This window comes from Acipenser ruthenus, chromosome 9, assembly GCF_902713425.1.
Source record: "Acipenser ruthenus chromosome 9, fAciRut3.2 maternal haplotype, whole genome shotgun sequence".
Taxonomy (NCBI): domain Eukaryota; kingdom Metazoa; phylum Chordata; class Actinopteri; order Acipenseriformes; family Acipenseridae; genus Acipenser; species Acipenser ruthenus.
In genome coordinates, this window is record NC_081197.1 from 16,466,474 (window position 1) to 16,489,985 (window position 23,512).

General features: G+C 38.3%; 1 protein-coding gene across 1 annotated transcript in view; it reads right to left on the bottom strand.

Moving 5' to 3' along the window:
• Positions 1–22,992, bottom strand: part of LOC131738061 (LHFPL tetraspan subfamily member 6 protein) — a 75,604-nt gene extending 52,612 nt beyond the window's left edge. The window contains exons 1-2 of the mRNA XM_059031257.1: positions 22,666–22,992; positions 21,357–21,882 (exon numbers count right to left, since the gene is read on the bottom strand). Coding sequence (XP_058887240.1) covers positions 21,357–21,741 — 385 coding nt within the window. The 5' untranslated portion in view covers positions 21,742–21,882; positions 22,666–22,992. The remainder of the gene's footprint in view (positions 1–21,356; positions 21,883–22,665) is intronic.
• Between the last annotated feature and the right edge of the window lie 520 nt (positions 22,993–23,512).

Sequence of the window (23,512 nt, forward strand, 5' to 3'; positions counted from 1 at the left end):
CCATAATCATACTGAACACTGTATGCCAAACTTAGACATGAACATCTTCCAAAAAGTCAAGTTTAGTAGCTAAACCGAGTCTACACCATGGATGAGTAACAATGATCTAATGTTTCCCTTTATAATAGTATAAGAGATTTATAACAAATTAGAGAAACATGCCCTAAAAAACATGCTTTTTAAAATATAAATCAAGGGAAGAAACTACTGCGAACAATTCAACTTCTTCCTACGATTAGTTGTTCTTGCTAGTTTTGTACCATTACAATTCTGTAATTCTTCTATGAAAATACTGCCTTTTTGTATGTTAAATTACAAGTTGCTTATATTTATCTTTTCGACAAACTGGTTATGTGGTGGTATAATAGAGAGGGATTTCTGGTTGCACTATTAACAGCTGTGGCAACAAAATACATTAATCGGTGAAGGTGATCACTGCTACCCTTTTTTATTAATTATTATTTATTACACATTGGTTGGTCCTCATTTACAATCTTGGTGCACCATGTGCATAACAGCCAAGGTGTGATATTTCATGCTGCATCAAATGCGTGTTTGTCACTTCAGGTTCAATACCAGCCCACATCAAGCATCTGTTCAACCAACTGTGCCTAGGAACATTTTTAGAGGTTTCAACCGAGTCAAGACAGGAGCCAAGGAAAGTCTGACAATCTACTTGTCTAACCAAGAAAATCTTCTTCTTCTTCTTCTTCTTCTTCTTCTTCTTCTTCTTGGACTGAGACAAATGGTAAAAAAGAGAAACTAGTAATTTCACCAGCAACAATTTTTACAACAGGCTTCTTTGGATCAGGAGCCAGTGGGTTTAATCCACGTTCCAAGGCAGACCTGTGGTTCTCAACTGCAATACTTTGCTTCAACTTGGACTTGCTTCAACTTTTTTACTGTGTAGAAAACGGATGAGCAGTTTAGTATAATGTTGGTAGAAAAAAAACAGAGCCTCAATCAAATGCTATAAATTAGGGCATCAAAGCATTGTCATTGCATAATAATTTACAAACTCCTGTTGGCTCAGCTTATTTATTGACCTCCTTTCTTTACTACAAATCTGTTTTCATTGAAAGTTGCCAGGGTAAGGCCGCCACCTGCGTTATGGACTATCCAATAGCGTAGTTCCTGTTAAGTCTGTTTTTTTTCTCTGTCTGTGAGTTGTATTTTCTGTACATTGTTCTGCCAAGACTCATAAACAGGGTTAGAATACAATTATATATCTAGAATAAGCTTGCTCTTATACATGTATTCAGATTTAAATGCTGTCTTTTGTCAACGTTGGAATCTAATGTTTATATATGAAACCTGAAGACCTAAAAAAAAGCAGGATGTTAATCAAATTCTTGTTGTCACATATTTTATTGTATTAGCTGCTTTTTTAGGAGGTCTTTAGGTTTCATATTGTGGGCAGGTCCCTGTGTTCAAAGTATGATTAAATAAAACAAATACTTTTTCACAATTGCTTCTGATACTATAGATAGAAAGGAAACAACAAGCCAAACTAACTGGCAATATTGCTACAGTACTGCTATAAGCTAAAGGTTTCTTTGAGGGGAACATGTTTGTGTGAGAGGGAAAACAGTAAGAGTGATTAGTCATGCTTCCATTTCTAAGATAACAGCTTGATTTATCAGTAGTGTCTTTCCGTCGCTTACTGGTGGCAAGCTCAGGAAATGGTTCTGTCGCGTGTGGTTGGATTGGTGTGGAGTACCATTTCATCTTCTAGGAAACTGAGCAGCCCTGTCAGCATTGCTCCAGAGATTGATGAGGGCTGTTCAAGCATCTTGCCCCTCGGCCTGTTCATCAGCTCAGAAAAGCACAGTCAGCAGGTGCTTCGGCGCACACTCTTTCTGAGACCTCATTATGCGCATGGGAGAGTCTTCTCAATCTTGTCCTCCCATCAGATTTGGAGAAATGGCAACAGCAGTGGCAACACTATCCTCCTTGGGCCTTGATCATCTTTCCAAGAGCCCCTTGAAAGTCGTTGTCTATGGCAACAGGAAAGCTTTAATCAGAATACCAGTCATTTTACTACTAACTCTCCATTTATCATTTATTAAAATTAGATTGGTTTGTGTTCCCTTTGTGTATTTAACTCAGTACCCCATACTGTTACTGCAAAGTGTTGATCAAATGGATTAACAAGGCTTTGACAGAAGAAGGACCACCAAATTAGTTATGCTGTAAATTCCCAGCTGGGGATGAGCCCAATCTCTCTGCCCCCCCAGAATGAGTATGACAATTTGAACCTATATAACATGCATCCAATATGCAACTTGTGTCAGAAAACTTACCAAAAATATAAAAAATGTATTGGAATCTGGAATCTAGCAAATTCAAATTAAATAGAAAATATAATTAAATGTGATACTCTGACCTATATAAACATGATTAGAAAAATGACTGACGAAATACCAATGAGATGTAGGTTTAAGGAATCTCCTCTTTTTAAGGTAATCGGCTATAGATATTTGTTTTATTATTAATTTATATATTTAGTGTGTCCAATTATAATTCTTGCCCCGATTCTCTAACAATTTAGAATGCCCAATCGTTTATCTCCTCATCGCAGCAATTCCCCACATGGCTCAGAAGACCTGAGGATTCAGTGGGCGTCCTCCGATCCCATGACCAAGCCAGCTTCCTTTTTTTACCAGGACCTCAAGAGTGGATGTCAGAGAGTTACCAAGCTACCAAGGCCAGCCCAACAAAGACCGGCGTACTTCGCACAGCCAGGATGTGAACCTGCGCTGGATGACTCACCCTGCTCCGCACAGCCAGGATGTGAACCTGCGCTGTACGACTCACCCTGCGCACCCCACGGCTGCGTTTCTACCAGGTGAGCCACTCACGGTCCCCTGGCTGTAGATCATTTTAATCTACAGTATGTAAGTCTTGCTCAAGGGCAAGAGATTCAAGCCTTGAACAACAAGCCTTGAACAATTACCGTATCACTTTCTGTGCTAGTGTGGTAAACTGACCATACTCTTATTTAGAGTGTCTGTGTTGTTCATGGTGAGGTGATGTACAATGTGTAACTGCCAACAGATCATCACTGAAAAGGTGGATGTTTACCAAGTGGGTTTTTATCGATATAAATCTTTTGAAATGGTTATAAATCTGTTGGCCTCCTTTACTTACTTTGTTATCTTTTTAGCCCATCTTGGCCCATTAATAATTAAAAATTCCACGCCTCCAGGTCTACACTACAAACTCAACTTGAGAAAAGCTCAGATTTGACAACATTTAATCCAACTGCATTAATATTTCACAGCAGGTGGGAAGATACTTGGTCATAATTAACATCAAGCCTTTACAGGTGTTACAGTTATCATAAGCTGCTGCAGGGCTGCTGGCTTCTTAGGACTCCCAACTGAGGGCTGACAAGTCTAGTGGAGGAAACTGACTAAATAATTAACTAAATCCTGTTTGATACTTTAATCCTGCTTATTTTCTTTCTTATTTAATCAAGATTGGTAAAGTCTGGTTATTGTGTTGGTTTATCATTTTTAGGACTGCACTCTTTTTAACCCTTTACAACAAAAATTTTTTGACACACCATACCCATTCCACCCAAGCATTCATTAATTGCATCTTGCATGGTATAAATTATTAATTTGACTCAGTATCTCATTTTTAGAATGACATATCATCTACAACTAGCTTTCCAGGTGGTGGTAATGATATTCAATGATAGTGGCATTGCAACGGCAATGTAATGGTTCTGTACTAAAGGGAAAATGGTAACACTTATGAAGCTATAATTGTATGAACCATTGGTAGAATTATATCATAGTGGTATCATGACACCAATAAGTACTAGAGTATAATATTGAATTAGTATATAATAATAATAATAATAATAATAATAATAATAATAATAATAATAATAATAATAATAATAATAATAATTTTGGACAACTGTTTCTTGTGGCATTTTTTTGTTTGGTGTTTATGGGGGAATTGTTTTTAAACTTTGTAACTCTGAGGCCTATGGTAATCACTGTGTTGTCTGTAGAAAAATAATTCACAGCTTGCTTGCTGCAGTGAGCTGCCAAGAAAAAGGATATAAAGTTAATTAAATCTGGGTACGCAAGGCTGATATTTAAACATTGTCTCCTTTCAGATACAAAACACTATTTTATACCTGTAAATACAATACCGGCGCAGGCGTCTGCTCCTGCAGTTGGCATTCCCTCAGCCAAATAGGTGGCTCCAGCACAGAGGTATGGATTGTTTTCAGATGTGGAGGAGTGAAGGGGTGCCTTGGACCTGTTTGTTTTGGGCAGATATCCACAGGAGCCAAGCAAGCTGATCAAACGAGTTGACTGAAGGACTATAGAGCTTTGGACTGTGGTGGGCATGAGCTTCCAAAAGCTTGGGCTCAGATTCAAACCCAGCTTGTTATTATTATTGTTGGCTGAAGAAGTTCTTTTTAAAGCTTGTATCTCCCTGTCTCTGTCTAAAGCCCAATTTTCCAGACACTCACTAAATTAGTTTCTTCACATTGGCAGAGCAGGTTCAGAGCTTCTTTCGCATTCCCATATTTTTAACACAGATCAAATTAATTAAATGTGTCATACACATAATATATTTTACAGGACAAGACAATAGAAAAGATGTCACTGGCTCAATACGTTTAAGATGTGGACAACCCATTAGTTAGCTTCCTCACACAGTTCTACAAACTGTTTAATATATCGGGAATCCAGGAAGTGACAATCGACTCCAGGATATGTTGTTACCACCCACTGCTTAGCTAAGAAAATTGGACCTTCCCATATTGGGAGGTCAGTGGAAACACACCAGCACTGTACCTGTTGAAAACAGTGAATTTACTGACAGTTTCTTTTTCAACCAGCATGACCAGGTTGGTGTTGAATTTCCCCCCCGGGTTTTGTTGCCCGTGACGATGTAGAATTTTTGAATTTACAGGCTTACCACCCTATACGTAAGGGAGCCGAGACTGTGCACTTAATATATTAAATACCTGTCTGGAAACCAGCCCTATCTGTATATGTTTGTGTCTCAGTTCACTGTCCATATGTGTGTGTGTGCCTCACTTACCTTCTTTACAATGCTCTATAAAACGTTACACTTAACAGCAAACATGTAATTTATATGATATGTTGTTTCATAATAGGTCAATCCAATCTGAACAGATGTCAAAAGCCTGCCAACTTATTGTTTATACACCCTGTCCCTTTAGAAGCACCGCATACAAAGTATGCAAGCGATGGAGCAAAGTCAGACATTACAGTCTCCAGATAATATCACACTGAAAGTACTAAGGAATGTGCCACATTCCATTGGGTTGCTGTAGGCTTTGGTTGTAACCAAACAAGTCACAAATAAAGACAAACACAAATGCATACATGCCAACAGTCCCTATATGGTCGGGACAGTCCCAATTTCCTAGTAAATGCCCCACGTCCCAATGCATAGGAAGAAAGTCCCGATATTTACCCATAGAAAACAAATCATTTATTCTGCACAGTAGAGTTAGTGAAAACCACATGCTGTGCTCTTCGTGCGGCTGACACATCTGCTGATCACTAACTTACACAAATGTAAGAATGCTTCATTTTGTCTATTTTTACTGTCATGATGGTTGTGTGGTGTTGAGTTGGGAGGATACGTCTATTATATGATAATGAGTGTTTTTTGCCCCCTCCCATTAGTAACATTGCAAAGTGTGGTGGAGCAAAAGATCAGTAAATATTGATAGACAAAGTGAACATGGGTTCATTTTCCATGCTGTAACTGCAGTTTAGTCCATAGGAATTTCCTAGAATCTAAACTAAGGGATTTAACACATAAGCTGTTTTGATGTGAAACCAGTCTTGGGTGCTCGAGATCTGTCCTTGGCGTCGAGGCCAGCTCGAGGACATTTTTTCAGGTCTCGTCCTTGACCTTGGCCTCGGGGGTGTGGCCTTGGGTGTCCTTGGTCCGAGGACTGCGAGGACTTGGGTGTTTCAAACTGGTCATGTGTAATTTCTCATAATGATTGCTAATTTAACTTGAAAAAAGTTAAATTAATGTGTGAGGGGGTTAATTACATTTAATTTATCAGTTTTGTTTCAAAGTGTTTGGTAGTGTACTGCAACACGCACAAGCTTTGCTCACTGTAGCTAATCAGCGCACGGTATTTAGAAAAAAATGGTGATTGACACTGGGCATAACCAATGAACTTAAACCTTTAATTTTGTGGCAGAAAAAAATATATGGTACTACATTCATGTAAAAATATTTGTATTCCCACTATGGAGATGCCACACTGGACTCGAGGACGCCTGTGGTATAAAGTGTCACAGTTATTTTTATTATTTATTTTTTGATAATGTCCACTGAAACCAAAACTGTTAAATTTGCGTATTCAAAATAATCTCAAGTGAAGTAAACAGATGGAGTGCAACATGTGTAAAATGCAAGGAGAAGATAGCTGAGACCAAAGGGACTACGTCTGGATTAAATAAGTAAGTATTTTGTTTAATCTCCCTTTATATAAAATGTATATGGCTTCAATAAGTAGTCAATGACCTGTGCAGCATAAAAAAGTGAATAGCTACTTGTGTAGTATCCCAGTTTTAAGTAAATGAGTTACTATTGTTCATACAGTGACTCCCATCATACTAACTTATTGCTTATAAGTTTTATTAGTTTTACATTAGATTTTAGGACTTTATAAAGTTGCAGATGAACTATCTTTGAAAACGTACTGCTAGGAATCTGCATCAGTATAGTTAAACTTTTACTGATGGAGTAAAGTGTTTACAGTTACTGTGTTTTTCTGACTCTTTTCCAGGATATAATTGAAAAACTGTTTTTGTTGCCAGTAACACATAAACTGAAATTGTTTTAACTTTTGAGTACCATTCTAATAGAGTATATTCTGTACAAGATGCAAGCCTTATCTTAGTGTTGACCAGAAATGGACTGTCCTTTTTGGAAAACAGCTCTTTCACAATTTACAATTTACAATTGTAAGAGTTTGATAAAAACTGTCTACATTTACCCCAACTTATCCCAATTAATAAAACTGCATGTTTGACTGTAGACTTGTCTTTTGAAATGCTTGTCATTGACCTTGACTGGGCTTGACTTTAAAGGCTCCCGGCCTAGACTGGCCTCGACCTAAAAAGGCTCCAGCCTTAGCCTTGGCTTGGCTTTGTGCTCCTGGCCACGACTTCAGCCTTGACCTTGTGAGTCCCGGCCTTGAATCCAAGACTGTGTGAAACAGAGGATTAGGTTTCAGACTTGTATTAGCTCACTTTTTTTTTACTTTTAGTACTTGCCCTACAAACACGGGAACCTTTTCTTTTGGAATGGACACCCCCTGTGTTCTATTGTGCTAAATAGCAATTAAATAGTTGTTGTTGTTTTGCTTACAAGAGGTAACAGTGGCTTTTAGTTTGAACACAATGCTAGCAAGTTGTAAGTTTACAAAGCCAGTTAAGCTTATGTACCTGCCTGATTTGGTTGCTGTAAGATGACAGGTGTGTGTAATTAGGAATAAACTAGCATGTTTGAGAGATTCTGGTTTCTGTTACATTCCAACCCAAACCCATCTTGTTCTTTTTTTTTTCTCAGGGGATTCATTTTGTTGCTGTTTCCTGTCTGTAATGGTTGTCAATAAATTAAGACGCCCAGACCTAACAGTAGATAACTACATATTGTCTCTTGACCAATGTGCGCATTGGAAAGCATGGTATCCAATATCGGGCAACCACCACACAGACTTCTCTCAGCTGTGAACCTCAGTTACTGTATATACCATCTTGTACCTGTTTCAGAATAGTTTAAAATACATTATCAGGTCACAAAAGACAAGTATCCATTTATGACTGTAATTTCATATAATCTATATAATCAATGAAAAAAATAACCTGGAAACATTCCAAAATAATAATTCAGCAAAAAAGCTAAATAAAAGCAAACGCAAACATCACCATAAGTCACGAAAGAACCCAATCAAGTGCTGACATGTGGGATTAACAATGATCTACCCTGGAGAATCAAAATAAGATACTGTAGAAGAGAAACAGAGAGAAACTCTGATCTGTTTTCAATCTGAATCCAGTTCCTGAGGTACTTTGAATTTCTGAATAATAGATGAAAGCCTTCTCATGAATGATTAAAAGCCACATTATCAGCCCATGTAACTTAGTTGGGATGAGCGCTCAATACTACATGCCTGTTGGCATCAATTATATACAGACCCCCAGTCGGAAACACTCACACAGACGCCTTTCAATATAATCATCCTTTTATTAATTTTACTATAAATAGTGTGTCTCTTTGGTTGACACCATCGAGGACATACAGATTAAAAAAACATTTTGTTCTGTATAGAGTAATGCCCTCAGCTGTCCCAGTAACAGCTGTAATACTCACACACAACAAAGGAACATTTTTAAGTGACACCATATCATCATGATGACCCATCAAAACTTTTTTAAAAAATAAAATACATACTTATTTTTTCATCTTTAAATTCTGCATCGACTTGGTAGTGGTAATTGGTATATAAAAATGTGGGTATGAACATTTGTCAGTTTCTGACATACAAATGGTAACAATAGAATGAAACAATAAACACTGATAATACCTCAGTTCCTGACATGGTCTGCTAATGGCTGTGATAACATTTCTTTAGGTTAATTCTGAAGTGTACGCCCCACATTTTGTCCAGTCGGTCAACAGAAACACAAAACGCAGACTGAGCTAGCAACCAGTCTCCACCCAGAAGTCTTTCCTGATAGCAAGTACACAATACCAGGGGTGTTCTGATTGTAGGGTTTGGTCAGATGTAAATAATCTGTAATTATTATGGGGTTTAGGACCCACTCCAGTAAAAATAACCCAAGCTACATGACTGCAATTTACTATATGTGTTCCATAAATTATTCAATAAAATTATGAACACTAGAAAGACTGAACACTAGAAAGAATGAACATGTTGTTTTCTGACAGGGTAGGTCAGATAAACCCTGCTAAGTACAAGAATCGACCCGGCCATTGGTTAGGCCTTTGTTCTCTTTTTGAACCCAGCTGTATTCATCAGCTGCAAATTAACATGGACTGACAATAGACATTATTCTTCCGTCAGTTATTTTTTACAAAGCTCTGATATTTGCCTAATATCCACCTGGAGGGGGAGGGGGGCGAGCAAGTAGTAATTCACAAATTACCATCAATAGAGAGATGAGAGATGAGAAGAGGCACTGCTGTTACAGTCATTGCTGTGTTCTATGTTATAAAAACTCTTCCTTTACTGCAGACATCAAAGCAACGACAGTGTTGTGCTCTTTTTTTATATATCTGATATGATTGTTTTTATTGAAGTCACTCTGTTTGCAGATACCCCCTTAGAATAAGTGGTATATGGTTTTGGAATTCTACAGCATATGAACTTCCATTACTTATTATTGAAAAGTGTAATGATTTAGTCAGTGCATCGATTCGCATGCACTTTTCCGAATACAATTTATTTCCAGGTAATTGAATTAGGCCCCTCTTTGTTTGTTTTTAGTTTTTAGTTTAATTAGGAATACTGTGGCGTAATGGTACATGCTACCTCATCCCTTCTAGTGGTGTCGGTCAGCCTCTCATCCATGGTCAGGACCAGATCATGAAAGTGAGGCTCTTAACACCAGTGGTGTATAGTGTTGTATTTAAAATATTCCAAATAAAGTTAATAATAATAATAATAATAATAATAATAATAATAATAATAATAATAATAATAATAATAATAATAATAATAAAACAAGAACATCTTCATATGAACAGTGACATTGTTGCTAATGTTTATAAGAAGTAAGATTTTGGAAGCAGAGGTTGATAAAAGATCACTTTTTTATTAAAATAAGGAATAATTTCCTTAAAAACTAGACTAAGTAATATAGACTTAGTAATAAAAATAACAGAGTTAAATCACTCCTTAAAAGAGCTGTCCCTTCCCCTGATAATTAAACAGAGTTCTGCTCATCAGCCATGATCATCTCATGTCTTATCCCTTTGCGCCATCATGGCCCAGGCTGATCAAAAAGAGCCTGAATCCCAGATTCCAGGGATGAAGCACTCCCTCCTCCTAAGTGAAGGAGAGGTCCCTCAGGAGAACTGTTGAGAAACATTAATGGCAGTCAAGTGTGGGAAAAGCTTGTCCTTGCACTTGGTGATACATTTTACCAGCCCTGTATCACACTTGTTTTTAAAGTTTACATTTCTAAATTAATCACAGAGCAATCAACGATGAAAGTATGTACAGTGTGAAAATATCTCTACCTAACACAGAGAAATGTGCACAGCAAATAAAGATGTCAATAAAGAGGAGGTCATTGTTCAGAGGTTTTAATGTGCTAAGGCTTTTATTTTCCTGGGATAATAAAGACCTTCCCCTTCGATCTAATTCACAATGAATGAAAAAAACTGGAAGTCAAACATTTACAGGTCACTGCAAGGTCAGCTGCAGAGGTGTGACACAATGTGATCTTTCACCAGCCTTGATGTCAAGTAGTGAAATGGCCACCAGTGTGTATTTTTTTATATTAGTTACTGCAAACTTTAGATAATGAAGCGTTTATATAGCAATAAACCACAGGAAGCGTAGTCAAAACATAAAAGTTATTTCTAAGTACTTCACAAATATGTCAGTAACAAACATTTCATAGAACTATTTCAATGTGAACTGTCAAATACAGAAATGATCTAAGACTTCAACAGCAATGATTATAATATGATTATGTGTGATGTGGGCCCACTACAAACACATACCCCTCTCAACTATTTTATATTTCATTGCATTCATGTGTATTCATAAACAGCTACAGTCTTCCCCATCTCTACCCTTTTTACTAGCACTTGGTTCAACACATTTTCCAACACAAAATGAGAGGCTCTCAATTGCTTCATCCAATTGCCAGGCAACAGCCCCTTAGACAAGCGGGTTGGTAACCAAGCTTGTAATGCAACTTATGAATTCAATTCAGGGTTCTCCTAAACTACTAAATGTAAACTTATATATAGAGTAACTTATACAGTACACTTGGCATCTTGAAGTTACAATTTAAAGATGCAATCAGTGTTATAAATACAGTTATACATGACTGATTTTGTATTTTACCAAGACCTTGAAGAGGCACCTCTGAAGAGCAGCCAAATGATTCAAACAACCACAGTGGCCTAGTCCATTTGATAATGTATGTAGATTCTAGTGCTGCACGTGCACTTAAAGGAACTTCTTAGTCCAGGAGACAAATGTAATACGTGGTGAAAGGATGACCTGGGAGCGACACTCACACCAAAAAGGTGTGAAGCCGACTGCAACAATAGAAGTGACGATCCCTTGAGAAAAACAACAGTATATCAAACAGCTGATTAAATATTTGGAATCCTGAAACAAAAATGTGAATAAAATGGGAGACTGCCTTGCCAAAGTACACCGGAGAGTCAGTGTAATTCCACTCGTTCTGCTCTCCACGGTAAACAGCAAGCCTTTGTTCTCTCGTTTTACAGCAGCCAGTCCAGCTCTCATGGTAACTTGTGTTTTGGCTCGGTCACTGGCATGCATCTTTTTACAATGGATAGCAGAAAAACGAGGGCCAAGGCACTAACTCTCCTGTGATCAATGGCACAAGACACTGGCTACACAAAATAGCTGCCAGAGCAGGGGCAGAGACTCATTGAGAATGGGTTAAGCTATGGCCTTCTGTGTCTCAAAACCTCATATGTAAATTCACTGAGCATGTTACATTATGATTGACCCTCTTTTTTGAATATTTTTAAATATATTTTATAACAATATTTTGTTTAATCAAAAAACAAGTAGGTTCAGCCAATACACGAATTGTAATGTCAATGGCTGATGATAGCTTCAAAAGTAAAAATGTCAAAATAGGTAAACATTTATAGGCAAACTATTTTCTAAATACTATGCCTTCTTTGCCTTTATAATACCGTAGTCCATCTTGTATCCGACTGCGGTGGGACCAGATTAAGTGTGGATATGTAAAAAGTCGGATAAATGAATCCTGTTTTAAATCCCATTATACACAGCTGTAACAATTACTAGGCCTATATTCACACAATTATTGTTTTGAGATTCAACTTTTATTAGGGCGCTTCCCTAAATCCCTTGTTTAGAAATCGTATTAATGCTTGTGACAGGGTAGCCATCTGCCGTGTGGGTGCATGCACTTAATGAAGGTTCTGAGTGATGAGATGATGAGGCAGGAGATTGAGACGGAGGTTGAACTTGATACGCCCCGCAGGCGAACAAGATTTATTTGAATATCAACACACTGAACAGCTCACGTGACACTACCAGCAATGGTAGCACACGGAGTACATACAACACAGTGTACAAAAACATTGCTCTTATCTACAATCTCTGAACTAATCTTCTTAGTTCAATAATAAACGAACTCTGGCTACTCGCCAGGCTGTTGGTGGTTTTGACTTGCTTACTCACTCTTCGGTATTCAACCATGGTTATGGTTCTCTCTCACTCACTTACTCACCCTCACTCTTACACATACACACACACACACACACACACTGTGCTGAAGATCATGGCGGATAAACGGTTAAACCGGATATGTGACAGACAGATACACAACGGATTACAGTAATTAGAATTAGAATGAAAAATGTGCAAGATTGATGTTCAAGGACCTTCTGGGGTTTTTAAGGTTAACAGAATAATGCAGTATGTGTGAGTGAAAAATAAAGAGCCAATGTTACACAGCTAGAAATCTAGTATGTCTCTACTTGTGTGCTTTCCAAGCACAACACATGGTGACCTGGGTGCTTTACGCCATTCAGTCCTGGGCCTCTCTCAAGCAGAGACTAGCAATTGTGCCAAACTGCGCAGTGGTTTTGTGGCATTGAATAACGACCACTGCAGAGAGCTAAACAGGCCCCCAAACTCATTTAGTTTGTGATTTCAGTTGGGATTCAAAGCCATGCCTTGTCCAAGGATGAAAGATGTGAGAGGCTAGTGAATTAGACTGTTGAACCTGTGACTAATCTACAAGAGTCGTACAAAAAAATAACAGTAATAACAATTCAGCTGCTTTTAAAAGTGTAATGGGCTGTATAGGGGCACCCTTGGTTAAAATAACATATTGTTGCCTGACAAGGAGCACTACATCTTAAAATGCCTGTGTCGAAATGGGTGAGTACAGTACACCAGCCTGCATTCCTTATGGTTACATGATTCCCCAGACAGACAGGCAGGCAGGCTCTCAATGCAAACCGAGAACCCTGGTTCACTTTTATTAAATTGTTCCATTTCATTTTGGAGACATGAAGTCTGCTTCCAGGAGCTGCCCCTATCTGCCAGGCTTATTTAGAATGGGACCATTTGCCCCTTTGAAGCAGGTCAACTGAAATGGGCTTATTTCCAAACACTGTACGGTAACTATTTTCTGTTGGGGGCCAGCACTAAAGGAATAATTGTACTTTGAGATGTAACTAGGAGTTTGTACTCTAGGAGGGTAATTACAAAATGACAGCCCAATAGCTTCAGAGCAGCCCTTTAAAAGCCATTACTTGAATAGCCACCATAGTGAAGAAAGGTGCAAACCAGGGAAACCATCCTCCTTGAACTGAAGCAAGCTTAACTAATCCTGGGAAGGTCAGGAATAGCATGCTCTGAAGCGATTTCCTGTACAAACAAATGTATGCCACATGTGGCATCAAAGTCTGTAGAATATTATGTTGGTGCCTGCTTAAAATCCATCCATGTTAAACAAGTTTTCAATGAAAATAATTTAAGTTAGGAAAAATGATTAGGGGAAAGAGGGGTTTGTTCAATGAGAGAATTTGAAGCAATGTACATTTGAACAGAATTAACAAATCTATATTTTAATTCTCCCAATTTTTTTTTTCATGAAACATCTACACTGATTGGACCAACCTGCAGCTGAATCCCACAATGCATTGAAATTTAAGCAAATGTAGCATGTTTGTTACTTGTCACAATAGGTTGCACACATATGCAGGCTGAATTCGTCATGAGTTGTGCTTTCCGGTGGTGTTTTTCTGCAAACGTTGCCAGTCCGGGAACACCCGGGATACTGCCTTGATGTGCACGTTGGTCAATGCAGTCACTGCACATTAAGGGACGAGCCAGTTGCAAGCCTTTTGTGACTGAAATCTTTCTTATGATTATTTCTGATAAATCACTAATATTAGTATTTCTGAGTGAACCACTGGTAAACTGCATTTAACACAACAAATCATAAATCATTGCATATAATCTGTGATCTCAAAGCAACTGGTTGCTAGTGTTTTTACAGCCTTCCTGCTATTCCTCTGTGTTTGCAATGCCTTGTAATGCCTATCAGTTACTTGTAAACAAAGTGACAGGCTGGTATTGAATACTCTTGATGTGTGAATGTAACACTTTGTTACTCATTGTGCTCCAGTTGGGAAAATCTACCAACATAAGACAGAACAAGCACCATCGATTACAGGAGCAGCACTGCATTAGATGTGCAACTCAATGCCCCTTGGTTTTGCACAGCTAAGTAATTTGGTGTTATACTGTTGGGAATAAACTAAGGTAGTCAATCATTATTTAATTATAAGCAGTGACAGACATTGTTTATTCATCAACTTGTGAATACAATGCTAGTCTATGCTTTATGAAGGACAGTCATAATACCCATTGCTTAAACACACACAGGTTTGAAAACAGGTACAACTGCAATGTACAAAAATAAAAATAAAAAATTGTTTAGGACAAAAACTACAAAGCTGAAAAGGGCTGTTGTCCGAAACGTCCTGAAATAAATTATTTTTTAATCATTTAAACCTTTGTTTTCAAACACCTTTTCATCCAAAAAAGAACTTCTGATACTCTTTTTGTCACAATTTGATTAGTGGTTCACTAGATATATAAACATTTAACACATTGTGTTCTCCAGATACATTATTGTAGAAAGTGTGAAAAACAAAGTATCTAATAAAACAAAATGTAATGGATATATTTATTTGTCGTAACACTGATAAAGTATTTGAGGTACAATGTTACACTGCTGACAGATATACGTTTTGTATTAAAAAAACAATAAACTGCCTCATCTGGTTCATATCTTGACTTGCAATGAAATCTGTTGATTTATAGGCTACATCACATTGCCTTGGCATCTCAAATAGCATGTACAAAATACCCTGGAGAGCAATGTAATAGTCAGGAGAGACCTAATAACACAAGAGCAAGCATGCCCAGTGCTAATGAACTAATTCCAGTGATAATGAAATAAAATGAAATGCAATAACTAGTTGACTCAAAATAATTGTGTTACTTTAAATACATTTTGTATTGCATTGTTATGTTGTTATTGAATGGGTTTTTATTATATTAAACACAACAAGAGACAAGAGGGTTCTCTGAGTAATAATTGAGTCATGCACCAGCTCCACTATATCACTGGAATAATGAGTATTTGTGTCAAACAGGCCATCCAGTCGAGTAGGAATTAAAGATGGGTTGGATTTAATTTCCTCTTTAAAGAAACATTCTATTTTAAAATAACAAAACACATACAATGTGCCAATTACTGTTTAAATCTAAGGTAGACAAAACAGATTAATGGGGATCTGCATTTGCCACAATGCTTGTTTGTCTTCTGTCTGGTGACTATAAAGGTTTGTTTTGAGCACACATTTACAGAAGATAATGGATAATGCACGTTTCATTGATTGTTATAATTCTCACCCATTTCTTGCTACCTCACTTCCTTATATCCCCCTGCATAAAGGCCAACCCCAGTGCTGATATTTTAAAGGTGTAGCTCACATTTCAAACACAGAGTAACTGATACAAATGTCATTTTATGTCCTAAATAACTATCACAGAGACATTTGTACCTGGTCTAGCACGTCAGTTCTAGATAAACTACTGGAAAATATGCTTTCTTACTATCCCTTTACATAAACAGTTTTTTTTTTTTTTTTTAATAGACAGCTGTTTTACACACATTAGCATTGTCTGGAAGTGAAGCAAGCCCAGTCAAATGCAAACAAAATATGCCACTAACTGCTGTGAAACCTAATAAAACAGAACAGTTTTCCTGGACTGAGCTGCCAGTCTTCATTTTAAACAGAAGGCCTGCATTGGCAACACCAGCCAAGCGTGGGAGGGAATGATAAAACAACAGGCCTGCTTCACTAAGTAAAGAGCAAAACATTTTTTACGCACGGAATTACTGTATAAAAACAAAAATAACTTCTATTCCTCCTCCAGACTTCCTGTTTTGGCAGTAAAAAAAAAAAACCTGATGATCCTCCGCCTTCCAATCCCTGCTTCCTGCAATCTCTGGTTTGGATTTGGATTTTGTTCTGGCCCAATAAACACAGCAGCTGAAACCAACCAACTTCACTCTGACCCAGCCAACGACAAACCCGCGGCGAGCTCACTCGCTGTGAAAACACATTCCATCGGACATCTGACATCCTATCAGCATATACTGTTCGTGCAGACTTGGGGGAAGCTGCATTGTCATTCGTAGGGGTTATGTAATGTAAGGAGGCTGTGTGGTCCAGTGGTTAAAGAAAAGGGCTTGTAACCAGGAGGTCCCCCGTTCAAATCTCACCTCAGCCACTGACTCGTGTGATCCTGAGCAAATCAACCTTGTGCTCAGTCTTTTGGGTGAGACGTAGTTGTAAGTGACTCTGTAGCTGATGCATAGTTCACACACCCTAGTCTCTGTAAGTCGCCTTGGATAAAGGCGTCTGCTAAATAAACAAATAATAAATAATAATAAGTTAGAAGTCAAGATATTTAATTAATAACAGGTATCTCATAAATAATGAATTACTGTGAAATGCCAGTAGTGGCATCCTTCTTACTAATTTTAATTGAATTGAATTGTAATTGTTAGTATTTTTTATTTCTTTTAACTAATGTTTGATATTATTGTTTTATTTTTGCTTATTTTGTAAAGCGCTTTGGGATGGCTTGCCATGAAAGGCGCTATATAAAAATAAATTGATTGATTGATTGATTAATGCAATATTTAGCATTTTGTGTACATATTGTACTTGTGGATTAAAATGAATAAATAATGAATTGTGGTGGATATCCCTCTGTTATAGTGCTGTTCTGTATTGTGAATTTTTACAACGTTTAGGGTTTTGTAATACATTTTCCCATTCATACAGAACCCAAACCTGGGCTGCCAGTGCTCTAGAGTGAATGTTCAGAAGACGAGAACTCATACATTAGTAGATCACCATGACCTAGATTCTGATGCCTACATGAACTGCTAATGAATGCCTGTAGTTTCATCACAAATGGATGGCTGTTTTTTACCTAAAATTGTAAGTGTGACACATATTTGGTTGCCTGATTATTGACTAGATATCCTAATATTTTTTCTGTCTAAAACAATGAGAAGAAGTATGGTACTGCACTTTTATAAGGGAGTCTCCTGGGCCCCCTTGAGAAGCATATGCCCTGGGAAAGTTTCCCTGGCCTCCCTGCCCTCTGGGCTTAGCTCAGGGACATGCAAAATAAAAGGTAGTCATGCATTCATACATTTGTGCCATTTTTTTTCAAGGCATAGAACAAACAGGAAACCATAAGTACATTTTGGAGAGGATTATAATTACACTACATTAACAAAATAACAGACTTTCTGGTTCCCTGCATGACATACCATACTATTGACACAGACTTCAGCACTTCCTGTCTGACATTCTATTGCTGGTGTTATACTGAGAAATTCATTATATCAGAATTTCAGACAGAACTGACTCACTGTGACCTTGGCTCGCTTGACCCCCTCGTGCTTCAGTCCCAATCAGCAGCACAACTGAAGCAGAAGCAGAAGAGGACTGCTATTTGCAAATGAGACATTTTACCCCAGATTCTATATACATCCTCTGTTAAACTGTGATGACACATGGCTCCTTTTCATAATCCTGACAGACAGCCGCACCAAAATATAAACAGCATTACAATTATATTAAGCGATTTTCATATCAGAAAAACTAAACCTTGGGGCAACTTTAAATGTATAATGTTTTAAGTAATGCCAGTGGTACTAGCAAAGTTATGAAATATAAGGGTGTACTCTACTGACCCTTGACAGCCAGGAGAAATTGAGTTAAAAGCAACTATTGTAGATAGTTCTACTGTGGATAAAACCAGACAGAAAGGCGTCAATATGCCCCCAGTTAAACTGGTATTACTTGGGTATCCAGACTTCCAAAATACTCAGCTCTACTCCTCTACTGTACATTAGATCTGTTTGCTATGCCATTTGCTGGATAAAGTACAATAGGCTCATCCTGCATGTTTAAGAGTGGTTCAGAAAAATTTTCAGCAGGGTTTAATAATTATTATATTGTAGAGAGCCAAGGGATACCGTACCCCCTTACAAAGAATACAGCTAAAGGGATCAGGGTGCTTTGGTTGCAATTACAGTAATCCCAGATGCATACAGCGAAAAAACAGAACATTAATGCAATCATTTTGTTGTTATTGTATACAAATGGTCATGTTAAAAAAACTTTCATAAAAAATATGTGTGTGGACATTTTTTTTTTAAGTCATGATGGTAATAAGTGCTCTTGTGCCATAACTACATGTCTATCTAAGGACAATGGAAGAAGACATGATCATTTAAACAAAGTGTGGTGGGTTCCTGATGGCTGGCTGTTTGCTCTCATGCTCCAGTGACAGAGATTGGAACTTAGGCCTTGTTTCCACTGCGGGCCGGGACTGGTGCTGGCCGGCCCTGACCAGCCCAGCCCAACATGGCCAAACTCGGAAGTTCTTGTCCTGCATCATCAGGTCACGGGGGGATTGTGGGAAAGTATTGTGCTGCGTTTTAAAGAACCCCGTAGTAGTAGAAGTTCAGAAAAAAAAGCCTGATCCATGGATGCTGTAATTGAAAACAGTTTCGTCGCTATTTTTATTTTCGTGCTTTACGCGATTGCAGACAGCGTTCTCAAGACCCAATTTTCTGAACCAAAAAGAAGACGGATTGAAAGCGAATCCGATCGCTCTGACGGGAGCCATTGTAAAGGGTTCAATGTTTTTCTGTTCCCGTCAGCTTCCTAAACAAGCACACGGCTCCCTGCTACGTGATAACGTAGTTCCTCTGTCAGCAGTCTGGCCACATCGGGTACGATAACGCAAAACAGACCAGTAAAACCGCCCGCGGCCGGCCAGGGCTGTTGTGGCCGTCAGTGGAAACGAGGCATTAAGCCTGGGACACACATGAGCGACACAGCACCGCATGGAAAAGGCAGCATTTTACTGTGCATATCGCTCCCCATTTATTTCAATGAGCCTGAACTCACATTGACAAAAAATACCGTAGCGGAAAGGTTTCGCAGCAGCAGAATTTTAGAATGGCAAAATATCAATATTTTGCAGCAGAGACATTTTCCTGCAGCTGCAACTCTAACTCTAACCAATCAGATGGGTGGTTTGGGATTACATGCTACATCATATCCGGATGGATACGTCAGCATATCCATCAATACGATTTGTGTGATTACTTTATACTACTTCATCGCACACATAAGTAACAAGACATGTTAATCCCAAACTACATTCAAAACATTTTGGCCTGGTTTTATTTGGTGCCTGTTAGGGGTAATATTGATATTTAATTCTGTAAGAACATAAAGTTAAGGGGGTAAAATGAAGCATAATGAAGGGTTGCCCTACTAAATGAACACCTCTTTCATTGCTGTTTATTTAAAATGAAACTAAGAAATCTCAAACACAGCGTGAAGCAACATGTACATTTCAATTTTGTACCCTTTAAATAAGATCACTATTCATGAATGAAGGTAGCGTTGAGATGATGGGAAAAGATGTAGGGACATGCATCCGCTGTTTTATGTGTGTCCACCAATTCTGCAGTATAGCCCCTCTCCACTCCCCGCTTGCGGTGTCGCACCTCTCATGTGTGTCCCAGCATTTAGACCAGTGGTCTCCAACTCCGGTCCTGGAGAGCTACTGGTTCTGCTGGTTTTTATTTCAACCAAGCTCCCAGTTACTTAACTACACCAATTATTGGCTTAATTAGTCAAGATTAACAGGTATTCCAGATCTTTAGCCACTGATGATGTAAAGACACCTATAAAACCTGCAGGATAGGGGCTCTCTAGGACCAGGATTGGAGACCACTGCTTTAGACAGTCAAAACTACATGGCAGTGAGGAGCACTGACCTGTCAGCCGATTACTCCTAACTACATCACCAGCATATAGCTCTTTACTCTTTGGTAAGACCACCATGCTGAATTTACCTAAATAACATGGTTGGATTTTTTTTTTTTTGTCGGTCCATAAACTATTCCAGAAGTTCACAGTCTGTTGGGAACCTGTGGTTTTGGGAATCACTATTGGCCGATGTGCAAATTCTAGGTTTTCTCTGAACAAAATACATGTTTGTAAAGGGTTTGTTTTTCGTAGTATAATTCATGTTGGTCCCTAATTTATAGGAACCACGTAACAAACTACATAACGGGTTGTTTTTGTTTATTTATTTATTTACATGTACATGTATGGGATTACACCCTAATACCCAAGCCAGTCCGTACTGCAAGCAACTGTTTACGCTACTGCCAGCACGTGCGCCCTCTTGGGGCTAAAGCATGCATGGTAGCAAAACAGTGAACATTCCCCAAAACAAAACTGGCTACTGGCACTGTGGAAGCAGTTATTTTGTACGTGGTGCACAGACATCACAGCACAGCGAAGAGCAGCTATAAAGCTTTAAGACGGTGATCCGTTAAAGAACGCGTCGCTAAAGCATGCACAGTCTGTGACAACAGAAATCAGTGTTTTGGCAATGCAGCGACTTATCATTGACTGCCTAATGTTAGTGTGGTAAACCACAATGTAAGCTTGGACCTGATAAAAGGGCAGGCGAACAAAAATGGTATGCTTAGTGTTGTAACTCAGAAGCGTTTTCAGCACTCCATGTAAAAATGATCTATTGACCTTGCATGTCATAAATTATTAATTGTTCAAACCATTAGCGCTACGCATCGTCTTTCGTTCTTAGGAAACATTTAATACAAAGCCATTAGTCACCCAGACCAAATACAGTATATAATACGACTATATACAGTATAGCAAACCCATGACAATGTACACGTATATCAAAATACATCACCCGTAACCACCAGCATTTGTTCTGTGTATAGTCTGTCAGTTTTTAAACGGTTAAAAAGCCGGGATAAAATGTCACTTCATAGAAAGAAAAAAAGAAAAATAAATAAACAAGAAAGAAAGAAAGAAAGAAAGAAAGAAAGAAAGAAAGAAAGAAAAATTAAAACAAGAAAGAAAGAAAGACAAAGTTTTTTTCTTACCTCCAACGAACTGCATTCCACCCGCTACTCTGCCAATTGTCCTGGAAATGAGTTCTGTGACACAGCAGCCCATGATGGCAGTAAGCGCCACCAGGAGAAGCAGCCCGCAGCCCACCCCGGTAACTATGGTACAGATCTTCCACTCCAGGCTCGGTATGCCCTGGAAAGATGCATACCTGCCACACTGCTCCACCATTATCGTCAGTTGCCTGGTCTCATCCCTTACTGGGTACGAGCACCTCCGGAAAGTGCCAAAGGACACCGGCTTATCCATTTGTGACCCCAAAAGCCAGTAGGGCATAAAAAATCCAACACAAGATGCCGCTGCACATAGAAGTGAAAGGAGTGCCCATATGATCCCCGCGCACGTCAAGCTGGATGCCATCTTCTTGCTTTCTTTAAATGTATAAGAGTATTAGTGGCAGGTGTTAATGTAATCCTTTTGAATCCTCGCGTTGAACTTTAACTTGTGTATCCCGGTATCTACCATGAAACGCACACCAAGCTCTTTGATGTGTGATAATCCCTGTAAAATGAATGCAATATTACTACAGGCAGAGTATTATCTTTTGCTCTTTGTGTCAGCGAACCAAGGCAAGCTGTGCATGTTTTGTTAATACTGTACATGCTTTTAAAAAGTAATTGATGTATCCTGTCAATAAACATCGTAAAGACTGTAGCCAGCTGCATGGTACATGATTAGTTGTTGAAAATAGTCTGCACCCACTTGAGTTAGAATATGACAATACGATTCTTGATTATCAAAGTCCCACTCTAAAAATGATTCTTCAAATATTATTAAGTGACTGATCTTTTCAATTGATTGATCCCAATAGGTTTTCATTATCTCGTCTAGACTCATTATCATCAGTATCATAGTGACCCTAAGCAACAACACCCACATTGCCCGTAACTTTTAATGAATAAGAAAGTTTAAAGAATAGACTAAATGGTTATTTAGAGAAGTGGCTTTGTTAAGAGGCATCATATTGATATAGGTTTAAATGATAATTCATTGTCCATTTGGTTCAACTGCAGTTCCAATTTCAGACAGGATTTGTCTGGTAAGAACTGCAGAATCTAAATTCACGTAGAGCTGTAAAACGTATCCAATTGCTAACGAGAGAAAAACAAATTTACTGTGTATACACTAAGTACGATACCAGTGGTTCCGTGGCTGGAGTCAAGTAAGTCACCGGTATACAGCAGAGTAGTATTAGGACTTTACCAATACATTAATAAAACTATGGCTAAACATTTCACACAATCATCAGTTAGACTCGAAACTGGATGTATTTTCTGTACTTACATGTTTAATCTCCTAGATACACTGGTGAAAATAATCCGTTACTCGTCTATTCTCCGGCAAAAAAGACCACTACAGTAATCCAAAATGTTCCAAATCCACACTCTTGAAAAATTGTCAATACGGCATCATTCAAATAAAAAAAAAGAGTGAAGTTTAGCTCTTCCAAGCGAGATATTGCTGTGTAGGAGACCTCAGACGACAATCAAACTGTAAATGTAATTATCCAAAGGCAGACAGTGGGCGAGAAACCCCTCCTCTCAAAACGACCCTCTGGAGAAAATGTTGTAACACATTCCTTGAGATGAGATATTCGAGAATCTGAAAGCTGAAATGAGAATCCGTCCCACACTCACAGGGGGCCCATCAATCACTGAATTCTCCACCCAGGCACCGCCTACCCTGAGTGAGTCCCACTACGCTCCCAAATATCACGAAGAGGGATTCCCTTAACTGTGCAGCCAGCCAGGAAATACCTTGTACCAGTACCATGTATCTCTTCTTCAACCTGGACTGCCATCCCGTTTTTCTATAGTAAAAAATACAGATAACCAGGAATTAAACAAAAATATATTTATTAAGCAACTTTACATTGTACATTAAACTACGGGTTTTTTCTGGACTAGCTAATATCAGACTTTACAGATACGCAAATATGACTATTACTGATAATAATAATAATAATAATAATAATAATAATAATAATAATAATAATAATAATAATAATACAATCCCCTTTGAATCTTCAGCTCAGGATTCCATGCCTATATGCCTGACCGACCAGATGTATGTATGTCGGTATCTCTGTCTCTCTATACACTAATTCATTTTAATAACTTCAGTATTTTAT